Genomic DNA, 16,932 nt, shown 5'->3' on the forward strand with positions numbered 1-16,932 from the left:
TTTAAAAATGTGCACATGGCATAACAGTCAGCTGTATTCAAGAACTTGGTTAATTGATTTGAAAGTTGGCACATTTTAGCTTTGTTTTAGTTACTTCAAAGAAGTAGTTACTTATAACTATAATAAATATTTTTGTAACAGTGATTTATATTCAGAAACTGCATGTGGTAGTAGAAGACATTAAATACTGTACTTGCACTTTAACAGCACTTTCCAATGCTATGTGCCTAAAAATGTAGCCCATATAGGCTTTTGGTCACTCATGGAGATGTCATAGAGAACAGAATCCGAGTCAAGTGATGTAAAGATAGCATCAATTGATGTTCTTTTATTAACTGATGACCATGGAGGGTCTGTGACAAATTGTATCTCAAATTTCTTAAACATTACAATTACATTATCTAAAGAAGGGTTAAAATCTTCTAAAGTCTCAGGGTAAAATTATTGGTTGCTTCAGACCATGAGGAGGTATGGAACTTTGCCAGTAAATGATAGAATCAGAGAAATGCTGAATCATTATGATGAGCAGCTAATGCAGCCATGAGTCTGTCTTTAGTGTAACACACTGGAAACACTGCGTTCATATATATTTGCTTACAGAGGAACACTTACTTAATTCCTTTCCTCTTGCATACATTTCTAGATAAGTAACATTTGCATTTTGTTTTTTACTTTTACAGTTAACTTACCTCAAACAGCGTCATTTTAGTAACTTGTATTACTGTCAGAAGCAGCCGTCAGACAAGTTAAAGAGGAAAATATATAAATTTCTCAAGATGATGTAACCTCTCTCAAGGTAAATTTGAAACAGTAAACTCATCCATAACTGAAGTCACACAGATCGTTTCTCTGTTTTAATATAAACGAGTTTGAAAATTCACCAATGCTTTTCAGTGGGAGATTTAAAATTTCTGAAAAATATTACAGTGCGTTTTATCCAAAATATGGCATCTAAAAAAGATTAAAACTCTACAAACAAATTTTGTTCAAACAGTTATGCTAATTTTATCTAAATAGGTCCTCCAGGAACGGAATAGTTTTTTGCGGACAGGCAGACTGACAGACAGACATGGTGATCGTAGTCAGTGATTCTCCCATTATATGTAAATTTATTTAAAAATTTAAGAAATTAAAAAACAGTTTTGTGTTATCAAATTTCTGTTTGGTACCCCTTTTGGTTTTGCTGTTTTTGCTATTATTAACTGAGATTTGACAGCCAGAACGACTTACTTCCAAAAGTTTGTTTAGTGTTCTGTGTACATATTGTAAATCTCTGCCACTAATTCCAAAATAATCCTAACCTAACAATCTTACTTCATTCCCAAATCAGTTAAATCAGGACAAGATTGTCAGGCCTCTTACATTCATCTTTCCCCATTTTCAGGCCTCATTTCGGATTAAGACTATTAGGTACTGTCATCATTATTTTTCAAACGTGGACATATTTGTTGGTACCCCACTATGAAAAAATAAGACCCTACAATTGCCTCTGAAATAACTTGAAATTGACAAAAGCAATTGGCACCCATTATTGTCTATTCCATATTTAACAAAAATCAGACTTTGCTTTAGAGTTTTGATTTAAAAGAATATTTCAAATAATAACACAAATGAAAATGGGATGGACAAGAGTGACAGGACCCTTAACCTAGTATTTGTTGTACAAACTTTAGAGGCAATCACTTCAAACAAGCGGTTCCTGCAGCTCTCAACGAGACTTCTGTTTCGGTCACTAGTTAGTTTGGCCCAATCTTTCTGTACAAACTGCTGTGTTAGGTTTGAAGGGGGCCTTCTGCAGACTTCAGTTCTTCCCACAGATGTTCGATAGGATCCAAATCAGAGTTCATAGAAGGTCACTTCAGATTAGTTCCATGTTTTGTTCTTGGCCATTCTTGGGTGCTTGTAGCTGTGTGTTTTAGCTCATTATCCTGTTGGAGGATCCATGACCTGTGACTGAGACAGAGCTTTCTGACACTGGGCAGTATGTTTCACTCCAGAATGTCTTGATAGTCTTGAGATGTTATTGTTCCCTGCATAGACTCAAAGCAACTTCAAAACATAACTGAGCCTCCTTCATGTTTGTCAGTACGTACAGTATTCTTTTCTTTGAAAGCTTCATTTTTTCATCTTAGGACACAGAGCTGATGTGACTTGTCAGAAAGCTCCATTTTTGTCTCATTCTCCAGGAAGCATATGTGGCTTGTCAATATGCATTTTAGCAAATTCCACTTTGACTTTATGTTTTTCTTTCAGCAGTTGAGTCCTCACTGCAGTGGGCTGGCACCCTGCCCGGGGTTTGTTCTTGCCTTGCGCCCTGTGTTGGCTGGGATTGGCTCCAGCAGACCCCTGTGACCTTGTGTTAGGATATAGCAGGTTGGACAATGTCTGACTGACTGACAGTTGAGTCCTCATAGGCCTTTTTCCATTGAGTGCACTGTCACTCAAAAAGTGATAGCTGGTACAATCAGACATTGATGGACCTTCACCTTGGAGTTCAATTTGTACATCTTTGGAAGTTGTCCTTGGCTTTTAGTCTCCAATTCTCACTATCGTTTTGACCATTCTGGGGTCAATTTTCCTCTTGCAGCCGAGTCCAAGAAGGTTGCCCACAGTGCCATGTACTTTCAAATTCTTAATAATATTTGAAATTGTTGTCACAGTAACATCAAGCTGCTTGGAGATGGTTTTCTGGCCTTTAAAATGCTTGTCTATAATTTTCTTTCTGATCTGCTCAGGCAACTCTCTGTTTTGCTTTCTCTGGTCCATTTTCAGCATGGGACACACGATGATACCAAACAGCAGAGTGACTACTTTTCTCCATTTAAATAGACCAAATTGCACGACTGGAGAAATGTGTAATACTACTTAAAGAAAACAGCTAGTATGAAAAGGCAATCTAATCCAATTATTTATGATCTTTACTAGGGGTACCAACAAATGTGTCCAGCCATTTTATAAATAGCTTTGTAGAATAAGCAACACTTGATCTCTTTTCACACTTGCTCTTCTTTACTCAATAACATATCAAAGGCAAGCAGGTATACAGGAGACAGTCACTTTTCATGTCATCACTTTTCAGGAGTCTGCAACACTTTTTCAATGAGCTATAGAAGTACCAACACATTTGTCATGTCTGTCACCTGTTTAGAACTAGCAAACTGCTGTAGCATTAGCAAAGATTTAACTGTGTTGTCAGCTCCTTGAGTGGCCATTTAACTTTTCACATTTACTTGGCTTTACATGCCTCTTAGAAGACCTTTACATAAGAATTTGGTTTTGGTAAAAGCTCTTAATTTATTATTTTTTTTTAAATTATTTATTTTGTAAGTTTATTATTCTAGTATGTTGCTTTGTTTAATTCCAGTAATGTTTGCCTTTTCTTTCCTTTTTTAAACTTTCCATTTGTTGTTGGTTTGCTTTTCAGAGTTCTGTTGATTATCCCTAAAGGAATATGTAGCCCAGGGGCCTAACTTGCTTCAGCACTGAGTTTAAATAAACAGGTCGTACCACCAGAGAGGCATAGCTCATGAACTCATGAAACCCAGCAGCTTGTATTCTTGGCAGAAGGGGACATGTTATCGCACAGCCTGGCACATGAGGGCCCCACCCACCTCCCTTCCTAGCACATCTGGACTCCGTAATGTCAAGGTTTAGAATACTCCACTGTCTTTAAAGCGTGGCTTTGCTACTTCACATAGAATCCAATAGGGTAAAGGAAAAAGCCCCGGAACAGTCAAAGATTCCAGTAATGCAGTATTCCAAATTTAAAAACATCACATACCATACATTCACAACTTTAGTAAATGGCATTGCTAATTTATTTATTCCCTGCCAACAGGGTCAGAGAGTTTAACTCTGACTTTAATTCAGAAAAACAGTACATCTCTTAAGAAGCTTAACAGCACTGAAATAAAACAGCATTCATGCAAACATCCATTTTCTTTTTATCATACAGGGCAACAGGGAGAGTAAAAGAAATTCATAAAATGGACAGGGTCATTGATGTGCACTTTTAAAAAGAACTCCAAACAAGAAACAAAAATAGAAAAAATATTAATTTTGCAGTTTAAAGGGAGAAAAAAATGCTGAATTCATGTTGAAGAAGAATACATTCATTTTAAGGAGTGCGTTGATTCAATGTGCTTCCATTTCAATGTTTTTGGATTAAAATCTGATCACCCTCTGCAGGAATCCATTGCCTATGTTTTTGGGTGCCTTGACCCAGTTAAAAGAACAGTTTTGATAATCGAAGAAATTACATTTACAGCCCCGCTAACTTCCTTCAGTCCAGTCTGAATAGTTTAAGAGCTTGACCAAGTGGCACAATGTTGTCAGTTTCTCCCTTCTCATGACATTTTTGGTGCTAGGAAAAATGAAATTTCAAAATAACAATCCTTTAAAAAAGTAAAAATTCTCTGTGAGGACACCATTTTTCAGAAATTCAGAGTGAAATGTATCTTTTTTTGTAACCAGAGTTTGACCTGAATATTATGAAAACATTATTGGCATTTCTTATTAACACAATCAGAGCAGGATCCATTGTGAAGCCAGGACACGTTTCTAGAAATGCTTTGGAAATTGCTCTTCAGCCTTTTGTTTTACTTTATTTTGATAAATGGACAGATTATCATACATAAAGTGGCCAGCCTAATACAATAATTCACAACAAGTTTCAAGTTAAGCTTCCTGAACATCAGAGTTCAGTTGTCTATTCAGTTAAACGTGGATGGAGATGTACTGAAAATTTTTAGTGTAGAGCCACATGATTTTATCTAACTGTCCAATCAGCATGCTCTTCAGGTAGGAGTTTCTGCCAAACTGGAAAGGAGCCATGTGTCCTGTGTGCTTCACTGGGTTAACTGAAAACCAATGAATGAACCAATAAAACTGTGAGGGACAAAAAAAAACACACACATGCACACACAGGTGCCCTTTGGTTACCCTAAGTCACAAATTGTTAAAGAATACTATTCATTATTTTACACATCTTGATCTTCTCAACAGCCTGCTAATCCTAAATTGACTTCAGTGGGGTAACTCTTTAGCTGGTCTTTGTCTTGTCCACCTGTACTGTAAGGGGTGAGAAGATTGCACCAGAGTGACTTACCAAACTTAATAGAAACAGTCACCTTTTAAGCAGCTGATCATACAGTCTCTGTTACATAGCCTTTTACATTGGGTGTTTTTATAAAGGTCCAAGCGGTTTATATAACACACTGTCATTATTATATTAACACTTAGTGTTTCCTGATAGGAAACCTGAAGTTATATACTAATGGTCAAAGCTGACATGGATAACTCTCTCTATGTTGTCACATTGAACATTCTGTCTATAATTACATTAGTGCTCTAGATAGAACAAAAGATAAATTCTCCAAATTTGGACATCTTATTTTTAACCTCTATAATTATTTATAAGTCTGTCCATCCATCCATCCATTTATTGAACCCCATTATTCCAACTCAGGATGATTGGCAGTCAGAGCTTACACCCGAACTCAGGAGATCATGGGTTCATGTCCCGGGTCCTCCCTGTATGGAGAGCACTTTGGGTAGTGAGAAAAGCTCTGTACAAATGTAAAAAATTATTATTAGTAGTAGTATTATTATTGCGTTTAATTCAGTAACAAACTGGGAATAGGGAGAATGCACAAACTACACAAGCAGTGGCTGCACTGGGATTTGCACCCATGATGCAGGAGCTTTAAGGCAGCAACATCAACCATGGTTCCACCTAAATTGCTCATCCAGCCATTTTCAAACGTACTTACCCTGGGCTGGGCCACAGAGAAGATCAAGACTATTACAGCATGCATCGGGTGCAAGGCAGGAATAACCCCTGAGCAGGACACCGTTCATTCACAAGGTAAACACAATGACACACACACACATTCAGGTTAATTTAGCATCACCAATTCAGCTAACATGCATGTCACTGGACAGTGGGAGGAAACCAGACACAGAGAGAACATGCAAACACCATGCAGGGTGTACCAAGGACATGAACCCCGGTCTACTTTTCTCTAGGCAGTAGCCACCATGCTACCCACCTGCCCATTTACGTTATATAAATATAACAAACACCTGTATTTATTTTCATTTTTCTTTTCTAACAGTATTAAAGCTATGACACAGTTTAGGTTTTTGATGTTTGAGGAGACTTTTGTCATTTATGCAAACAGTGAATAAAGTGCCAAAAACATTTCATGTAAATTCTAATCAGAATAAAAGCCACATGTGATGCCCACAGGTGCAAAATCTAAAAAAGTCAATTCACTCTGTTCTTGCCTCTATATTTTGAAGAAAGGAGCATAATTCAAAAGCAAATATTCCCATAAAATATATTTCAGGTAAATTAAAACAATCAGATGAAGAAAAACAAAATATATTCTCTTGCATTAAACATATCAGTATACAGGAAATGGAAGAACAATACAGAATGATATCTGCACACTTGGTAGGGCAGAGTCATGAAGGCTGTGCTCTATCCAAGCCAACATCAGGATAGCTGATATTCATCCATGTTAAACCTGCTTAATCCAGTTCAGACTAAATCCTAATCTGGCAGCACTGGGCACAAGACGTGAACCACAGGTGTATTCCTCCAAGGATGCTGCTGACTGCAGTTTTTGTTTTTCTGTTCTCTATTCTTAACTGTCCATAGTTCAAAAATTAATTGATAGATATTGTTGGGTTCCATTTATGCTAATCAGTTTCAAACTACTCTGCTTTTCTGTCTGTTTATACAAATATATGTCATTACATGCATTCATTACATAACTAGTCATTTATAATGTGGTATTTGTATTTACCTGAGAATTTGTTACAGCACTTTGAGCCTGCACTCAATGAGAAGTGGTATACAAAAATAAGATAAACTGAATTGAATGAACAAATTCAAAATAGGACACCATTCTAGTATGAACAGACTTGTGAAAAGAAACTGGGCAACTGACTTGATGGTCCCACATTCATCGTGGCCAACCTTATTGGCTGCTTCCCTGGTATAGAACTTGTGTTTGAAGCAAGTTCATAGAATGGTTCTTCAGAGCAGGTGGGAGAAAATATCATCAAGGTGCTCCACTGTCAAACCATTTTATAATTAATGTACAGTCACAGGCAGCAGGCTGGATAACAGAACACTGTAGAATGTCCAGGGAGTAGCTGGACTGCTATGTGGCCTATGGCTAGACTTGGACATTTCCTTTGCAAAGAACTGTGTGCTAATTGTATTATACTTTTGGCTTTTTATACCATTTTTCATTTGTATATTATTTCTGATCTTACATGAGAATTCAACTTAGTTTTAGTTAAGTCTTCATACTATACTTTAAGTTTTAGTGTAGTTTTAATTTCACAGACATTACTCTTTTATTTTTAATATATTGTAACAACTTGGCAGAAAGATTGTTTTACATAGTTAGTAAATTGTTGGACTACAAAACAGTCCCAGGAGAAATGGTGCACTCGCTACATCAAAGCACTATTTAATATGTCAAATGAGGTGTCCGACCTGCAAAGAGAAACGGGCCAATCACAATCACGGTGAGCAAGTGGTGGACTCCAGATGCAAAGACAGTAGGTAGAAGTCACAGGGTGTGTCTCTCCCAGAAGAGCCATAAAAATGAAGGTTGGACCTGTGCTGATTTGATCATCTGACCGTCAAACACCTTACGTACAGAATGATGTACATGGCGTGTTCCTGGGCCATAACCAGTATTGCCAGTTCTGTGATTTTCTTGTCCAATTGGGGTATTTTTGATATTTGTCTGGACAAAAAAATTGACTTTCTCAGGTTGAGGTTTATTGGGCTATTTTTTTAAAAAACTAGGGGGCTTGCTTCGCTTGCCAACCCCCGTGTGAGCACTACATGCTAGTCATTTCCTAGATCTGCCGCTTGCGATGCATCGTGCTTTGCTTTTGGATAAACACGAATATCAACTCTGTCTTTGATATCTCCATCTTTCAAAACTATTATCACTGACAATTCGTCACATGTTGGTTTATTATACTGTATATTCGAGCGTGATCTTTCGGATTCATATAGAAATCCAAGAAAACTTTGCAGATACATTTTGTGTAAAGTGCGATACTTTTGGACATATGGATTTGTATCCATTATTGGCTGTAGAATTCCTAATACGTCCAATCGTTTAAATCTTTCAATTCTATGTTGCATCGCTTCTCCATGATCATAAATATAAACCTGATGGAATTGTGGTTTCTTTGAAATTAAACTTGCAGTAGCTTTAATTGTTGCGGGACCACAGATTCTCATGTGTATGGTCCTGAACCGTGTAAATCTACGTTTTCAGCATTGAATAATGCGAACACGAACAGATTATTGTAGATTCAGATATTTTGCCTGTAGTGTTTGTGGATTTCACTTTTAGCAAATAACAAATCTTTTATCTCTCACATATTCACCTCTTCATTGGGAAGAAACACTACTTAGACTTAGAATACAAGTCTCCGACTTAAACTTTAAAGCAGAACAATATCTACATACTTCAGTTATATCACCTATGTCCATATATTCAATCTCTTTTCACTGTTCTGTTACTTCATTGAGTAATAATTTCCACTTTTTAGCGCTAATGCGATTTTTGCTATAAGTTTTTTGAGACTTTCGGATTTGAGTACTTTTATAATCTCTAGCCTGCTGTGCATGTGTATCGTGCCAACATTTTTGAACCTCTTTATGACTACTTCTACTTTGTCTTCTACTCTTTCTTTTATTTCTGCCCCTGCTTGGACCTGTTAGGTTTTCAATTCCAGTTGGTCCGGGCTGATTATAACTTTCCTTATTTTCCGAATTTGCACTTAGATTATTATTGTTCTTTTTTGAATTCTTTTCTCTCCAACACTTTTGGGCCTCTTTTCAACATGCTACCCTTTTTTCTTCAGTTAATCATTGATGTTTCATCTAGAACATATAAAATTATTGTCCAGAAAAGGACTACATGGGAGGAAGTGAATAGATTGTATGTCTTGTATTAAAATGAGGAAAACATAGAAATTTATAAGAGCTGAAAGCACAAGAACTGTTTCTGAAAATAACATTAACACGAACCAGAGGTGAGTGGACTGTGGGCGTGGTAAAATCTTTTGGCACAAAGTCTTGTCTCGCGGGATTTGAAATTATCTCTCTGAACAAGTTTTGTCTCGCCCCAGGATTTTTTTATATAATAGAGAGATAATGCAGTATTTTGGGCAATTTTTCAATCCCCTTCATTTTTACCATGTTTTTCATCCAACTTGTTCCTCTTCCTCTTTTGTATTTGTGTATGTTCTTCATTGTTGCAAAATCTCAGAGGGAGACCCCCGCCCCTCCATTATGTGATGGTACATACCCAATCTATCACTCCGAAATATTTCATAGGGGACCCCCCTCCCTTGGGCATTGATGGTACCTAACCCTCTCACTCTGGCAACCACTTCCTGCTTTCCGGTGTTAAAATTTTGTCTACTTCAGGCATTGGGCTATTTTTTTGGGCATATTTGCTATTTTTAAGTTGCCTTTGGGCTATAAAATTTTTAGGGACCCTGGCCATAACACTGGAATGTCTTCAGCGTACAGCAGAGCATGGGCTTTAGTTTATGATCTCAGTACATTGTTTGACTGCACTTCAATCTCCCAATCGTTACTCTTAAAACTGTATCATCTCTTTGAGTTGTCAGAGATAGCATGATTACAGCTACTACTGCTCCCTTCTAGTTTTTCCAAAAGCAAAGTAATTTTATCAAAAATCACAATCACACTGATCTTATCAACAAATAAAAAAAAAATTCTAAACTGGCTCATTGATAACACCATTATGGGTGCATCTTGGAGATATGCATTTAAGGTCAGTTGGGGTGCCAACATTGACCACATGTGAGTGAGTTAGTGTGCCTGGCAATTGACTAGTATTCCTGTAAGCTTAGATTGGTTGATTAATATCTTTTTTCATTAGACAGACACTTTAATTAAGGACTAAACTGGTCTGACATGAGTGACTGCAGATGAGGTGCAGAGTTAGTTATCTGCAAGTTAATTCCTACCTCACACCCAGTACTTCTGGGTTTGGCTTCAGCTGTGCAGTACAGGAACAAATACTGTCAACAAACAGGTGGATGGGTTACCTCACTTTGGTTTTGGCAGATCTGCTGCTTTGAAGGAGTGGATTGAGAAAGATGGGAAACCATCACAACTGGGTGGATTTGAGGCAGGCACTATTAAACTACAAAAAATTAAAAATGGCAACTACAAATAAGGTTTTTGGGGGACTCCCAGGGATTCCTGGAGGGTTGCAGTGGCTGTGTGTTTTTATTTCCACCAGTTGATTTGATGTTGATGATTACTAGAATTTATTTTAGTTCATTGGCTTATGAAGGCTAACAACCCTTAATTGCTACATACACTGTTTTAAATTTCTTCTTGTTTTCTTAATGAACTGCCAATTAGGTACGTGACAGAAATAACAAGGAGTACAACAGTTAAGATTCTAATTGCACATCTGCATCATAAAGTAAAATAAGGGTAAAAAGTCTGGGACTAATCTGATCAGGTCCAGAAAACATTTAGATGTTGTCTCTTAAATAGGAATATTCACAAAATTAAAATTGTTTGATGTGGCAGAGAGAGAACACTAATGAGCATTAGAGTTATGGAGCAGTTGTTGGCATATAATTTAGAATTTGGATGAGTAGTCAATGCTGTTCACCAGGACCAGAACTGTAGACCCTTGAAATGAAGTGAGACAGTAACAATAGCTAGTGCAGTGTCCATTTTTCCTCATAATGGCTGTGAATCTCCTGTAGAATTAGAGCTTATCCTGTAGAGTTAGAGCTTAAGACATATGAGACATAGCCAACCATCAAAAAGCTCATCTCAATTTGTGCCTGATCATCTTCCCTGTTATATTATGAGGTTACTATACTACTTGGCTATTTCATGTCATTTTCCTTCCGCACATGTCACCTGTCTTAACATATAGGCAGAATGGGCACTGGCCCAGGGCGTCAAGGGTATAGGTGCTCACAATGTTTCTAATGCCTATGTATGTTTCTGTTTTGCTATCAAAACAGGGGCCCCAACACACTAATTTTCCTGGAAGGGTTATGATGCTGTTAAAACAGGCCTGCCCAACACTACACCACTTGATGACATACATTTCCTACAGAGTCATGCTGTGATTTTTCGATCCCCACCCTGCTCCCCAGCCTTCCCGCCATGCATTACCTCCATGTTGCCACCATCCTTCTTCTTCTTCTTTTCCTTGGCAGCCTCCTTTAGCTCTCGCTGAAGAAACTCTGTAACTGAAGTCTGAGCATTCTGGAGGGCATTGCTAGCCACTCCAAGGTTTTTCTTTGCAAAGCCAGTCTGTGCAAATTAAATGAAGCACTTAGTCAGACAGACGTCAAACAGGATATTGGGCCTAAAGATTACCAGAATTATATTTTCACAGCTTGCCGGCATGCACGTCAGTGCAAAGGTAAAAATAGGCAAGATCTCTACAAACTAAATAAATGCAAAAATATTTTTTCAAAATATTGACTGTAATTATCAATTTATAAATCAATAGGGGAATCTCCATTGTGTTATGCTTATATGTCAGGCTGCAGTATTTCTGTTTGATTTTTCAGAGAACAGGTTCAACACAACTGTGATCTTCTCTTAAAAAAGTTTTGATAAATTATTCCAAATATTAAAAATAAGTTTGCACACTTAAATTTTGAATAATCTATTACTTGTGCATATTTGGAATAATAAGTCATATTATATGGAAAGTTTCACTTAACTCTCCATCAACCCATTTTCATTTTTTGAGTTTTATTAATTTTAAGGGTCAAATCCAATGAGTACGAAAGACAATTGAATCAAACATGAACTACTTCATAATGGAGGGCTGATCATTCATTCATTTTCTAAGTTTACTTAATCCATTATGGGGCGATTGGAAGCTTGGTGCAAAGTAAGCACTGTTCCATCACAGGAGACACATGCCCACTTGATCAAATACTCCTGTTTTGAGAAGTAAGAGACATAGGAAGAACATCAAAGCTCCACACAGGCCCTGCCCAGGTCAGGATTCAAATGAAGGCCTCTGGAACTGTGAAGCAGGAGCCATTGTTAATTTTTTATTGATTGACTTCATTCTTTTGTTGAGCTATGGCTAGACATTTTGAACCTCTGTTGAAATTTGGTATGCAGAGCTGCCCCTTGCTATATGCAGCTCATGCACTGCATGTACAGCATGTGTCAGGAGGACCCATTGGGGGTTCACAGACATCTGCAATTCAGTAGCTCCGCCGGACAGCCAATTCGATTGCATGTTTTTGTTTCTTGGTTTACTTGACTTGACTCGACTCAAATAACCCCTCCCACAACCCTAATCTTAACCACAGTGTAACCAAGCATAATGAGTAACATTACTGACGTATAAGGCAAAGCAACAAACTCCACAACAGAGCAGAGGTGTTGGGTGTCCGCAGCTTGATGCTTTTGGGGTTACTACTGTTTCATGAAATCATCAAATTAATGACAGTCAGCCGTTGTGATCATTTTCCATTAACAAGTAGGGAGATGGCTTCAAGTCAGCACCAGTCAGGAGCACAGAAAAGAAAAAAAAAATAAACCATGAAGAAGTAGCTTATGCTGCAATTGCAGGTGTGTTTAGAAATCTAAATCTGACCAACTTCCAGTAAGCTAGTTAATGTTACATCAATTCCCACTACACTAAATCTAGCGGTTTACTGGAGCAGCATTATGTGTAAAATATTTGATACCAACTGTTTAACAGATATTATCTGATGTTATAATACCTAACAATCACATAGCTGTAGATTATTCATTGCCATCACATAGACCTCAGGATGTCTACACGTTGTTACAGGCTGCTAATGTTAGTCAACACATTAAGTGCTCGGAGTGTTGATGCATTGTAAATTTCACTAACACACAGGCTCTTGGATGAATTGTGGGAAAGTACCAGGCAAGAAAATTTGACATGCTGTATAAAAAGAACAATGAGCTTAGATGAATTTATTATTAGTAGTGGTATTTTTATATTATTATTATTATTATTAGTAGTAGTAGTTGTTGTTGTATTTTATGCTATTATCTTTATTTTTATTATTATTAGTAGTAGTAGTAGTTGTAATAAAATTATTTTTGATGTTACAAGTGTTACTGTTGGTGATATCAAGTAACAGAGTAAGAGCACATTGATACCCTGGATTATTATTATTATTATTAAATAGGTCTTCATTTATAAAGGAAACAAATCAATTGTTATATTATTGTCATTAAATACCACTGAAGTTTAAATCTATGGGTTCGCTCTGCTTTGCAGCAACCATTCCAGTTACCATGATTTTTCAAAACTTCAGCTCATCACGACATACACGATCATCCATGGCATAAAAACATCTAGTATAAGCAGCTTGGCTCTCATCAGCATCAACTCAGACTTTGCATTGAAGCTGTCCTATGACAACCTCATAGATAACTTTGTCTTCAGAAAATTTAGACATGTGTTACTCTTATGTGCAACAATGAGACTGAAGAAAACCCAAAAAATTCACTTTCAAGTTTTTTTTTTTATTTAAAAAAAGTATTTGCATTTCACAGTAGTCAAAATTAAGTTTGTGATGCGTGCTTGTTTATTTACAGTTCGGTCCATAAGTATTTGGACAGTGATACAATTTTCATAATTTTGGCTCTGTGTGCCACCACAAGGAATTTCAACTGAAGCAATAAAAATGTCATTGAAGTGTAGACTTGCAGGTTTAATTTAAGGCATTTAATAAAAGTATTGTATGAGCCTTTTAGAAAAGACATGGTTACCCCCATTTTCAGGGGCTCAAAAGTATTTGGAGAAACTAACATAATTATGAATATAATGATCATTTTCAATATTTAGTTGAAAATCCTTTACAGCCTGAAGTCTGAACCCATGGCCATCTTCAAGTGCTAGGTTTCCAATCTAGTGATACTTTGCCAGGCCTTCACTTCAAGACATTTTCTTCTCTTCTCCATACACTTCTCTATCCATCATTCTGGTGCATATTTATCTTAACTTCCAAGGACATAATTTTGTGATCATCCAGCACAGTTCTTCTCTTTTAGAATGAACCAAAATGTTGATTTGACCACACCTGGTGTTCTTGCTGTCTCTCTAATGGGTTTGTTTTGTTTTCTCTGCCTAATGTAGGGTTGTTTTTACTTGCATGGACAGCTCTTTGGACCTCATATTGATAGTTCACAGTGACAGCTTCCACATGCAAATTCTACACTTGGAATCAACTGCAGGCCTTTTACCTTTTTAATACTTAATGAAATAATGAGGGATCTGCTCACACCTGGCTATTGAACATCTTGTCATTAAAATGTTCAAATTTACTGAGCCCCAGTAAATGGGGGGCGTGTGTGTGTGTGTGGGGGGGGACATGTATAAAAGTGTCTGTCATTCCTAAATGACTCATACAATATTGCTGTTATCCCTTTGAATTAATGCTTAAAGCCTACACTTCAATTATGTAATGATTTCTTTATTTGAAATCTACTGGTTTGGCATACAGAGCCAAAACTTTGAAAATTGTGTCACTATCCAAATACTTATGGATTTAATTATATAAAGTTAATATTCAAATTAAAGCTGTTATCAGAAATACTAATGTAATGGATTGAGGGAGTGGCAGTGTGACGGTGACCAAGAAGATTTCACTTAGAGTCCCAATCTGGCCAGGGGCGGTACTGTTGGTATGGAATAAAAAGGGAATGTGGTCAATGAAAATTTTACATTTCTTATTACACAAAAGATTGGTCAGCCTGTGCTTGAGTTTAAGCAGACTGTGCATGTCTTCGCAGAGCTCACTGCCTGTTGTAAAAAAAATAAAATGATAAGCTATAAAGAGACCAAACTGAAACCTCCCAATGGAATGAAACCATTACAATAATTGATTAAATCTACTGGATAAAATGTGAAAGGGATGAGAATACGTGCCCTATAAATCATAATTCTTTATTTCTTTAGTTGAAAAGATCTAGCAGGTCCTTAAGGTAAGTCTGCTCTCAGTGTGTCACATGATAAATAATAAATGTCTTTGCTATCAGTGAACACATTCATCTCTTTTCATCTGTTGCAATACTCCAAATACATCAAGGGCATACTTTGGCTTATTCCTTATCTACGCAGGTGGCTTTTAAACTTAAAATAATCAAACAATACACTCAAGTTTGTGGAAATCTTCTGACACTACGTGCTAAAATGCCAACAGCCTTGTCAAGGTCTTGCACGTCATCTTGTAAACCAAGGTCGCACTATGTGGCAATAAGTCTTTTGTCCTCCTGTGAATGGACAGTCTGGCCCTGATAATTACAGGCTCTCATGCTATGATAATTTCAATTTATGTATTGATTTTTTATTTGAAATTAATAATCTTCACAATGTGTTTGCCTCCCATGTTTGCAAAACTAGCAAGTTCAGCCAACTGATATTTTTAAATGGATCCTCTTTGAGTGAGTGTGCCCCACCTTGGGTTGGTTTGTTTTCCATCCAGTGCTGCCTGGATTCTTGTAGCCCTGGACAGGATTAAAAGCAGGCTTGACAGTGGATGAATAAATGAATGGATGCTTTTTTCTTTTCACTTAAAAACATATTCTCCTAATAATTTCAGTGTAATGTGGGACTTTTATAAACTGTGCCACATTTATGGTGGATTCAGAAAGCGTTCAAACCCTTTTAAATTCTGCACACTTTATTGAGTTGTAGATTTAAATTTAAATGGATAAATTTGACATTTTTGCTCATCAATTTACACTTGACCCATAATCAGAAAAAACATGTTTTCAGAAAGGTTTGCAAATTTATGAAAAATCAAAACTATATAAGTATTTACACCCTTAATTCAGAACTTTGTGGAAACCCCTTTGACAGCAATTCCAGGTAGGAGTCAACTTGGTAAGTCTCTACAAGTATTGTACACCTGGGTTTTGGCAGTTTATATTGTCTATTGATATGATCAACTCAATTTTTACTTTTTTGTCAGTTTTGTTCTACTGGATTACTTACAGATTGACTGACTTCTAGTTGAAATGTTTTTCTTTCATTTTTAAAGTGCATCGGTATGCCTTTACACTTGAGAAACCATGCCACTGCTTTCTTCAAGCTTAGCCATTCTGAAAAGTAGGTGATTAGTTTATTGATGGGCTGCTATGCAAAACATTATGTAATTATGCATGCTGTGATTAATAGCATAAAGAAAGATAAATTTATAACATGTAAGTAATACACATTAATAGTTACTGTGGTTGGTTGGAAGCATGAGTGCCCTTAATCAAGAAAGGTGAGCACGTTTGAGCTTGTTTGAGATACTTTAATGTAAAAAATATTGCTTCATGTCTTGAGTATACTGGTATATTAGTTAGGAGGTGTCCTCACTGTTCCAGGGTCTTTGATTAGATGTTTAAAAAATCAAAAGTGAATACAGAGATGCCTCTGCCAAACAATAGGAAGAAGTTGGGCCAGAGCTCATCACAAATGGCATGTCTGAGAAATAAAAGTGATACAGAGGTTTAGAAGACTTCACCATTGCTCCTTCTCTTTACACAGAAGAGTTTACATACACAACTCACTACAGCATTGCATTTTTCAGTTTGACCAAGGCAAAGCTTTCAGTTCTAGTTGTACTTATAATGGTCCAATAGTTCTGAGTAGAATATGGGTAGGTTAGTGCTACTGCCTTGCATTTCAAGAGTCCAAGGTTTAAATCCAAGTCATTCCTCTGTCTGTTTGAACTTTGCATGCTCACCCTATGTCTTTATGCTGTTTTCCCCCTTCATTTTTTTCTGTGTAAGTGGGGTTTCTCTATTTTTCCCACCCAGAATGTGGGCCTTAAGTTAACTGGTGACTCTAAGTTGACCCAGTATGAGTGAGTATGGTGTGT

The 16,932-nt window shown here is 36.9% G+C and overlaps 1 protein-coding gene across 9 annotated transcripts in view; it reads right to left on the reverse strand.

Annotated features, from left to right (window-relative positions):
* The window catches only part of plin1 (perilipin 1), a 128,056-nt gene that overhangs the window by 49,020 nt on the left and 62,104 nt on the right, over positions 1-16,932 (reverse strand). For 3 of the 9 annotated variants that reach the window (XR_005636033.1, XM_039773305.1, XM_039773313.1), the window contains exon 7: positions 11,225-11,365. The exons of 1 other annotated variant lie outside the window; for it this stretch is intronic. Coding sequence is in view for 7 of the 8 variants with exons in the window: in XM_039773305.1 (XP_039629239.1) it covers positions 11,225-11,365 (141 nt within the window). In the remaining variant the exon portion in view is untranslated. 5 more of the 9 variants (XM_039773307.1, XM_039773312.1, XM_039773311.1 and 2 more) reach the window with 5 other exon arrangements.

Source organism: Polypterus senegalus, chromosome 12, assembly GCF_016835505.1.
Source record: "Polypterus senegalus isolate Bchr_013 chromosome 12, ASM1683550v1, whole genome shotgun sequence".
Taxonomy (NCBI): Eukaryota; Metazoa; Chordata; class Cladistia; order Polypteriformes; family Polypteridae; genus Polypterus; species Polypterus senegalus.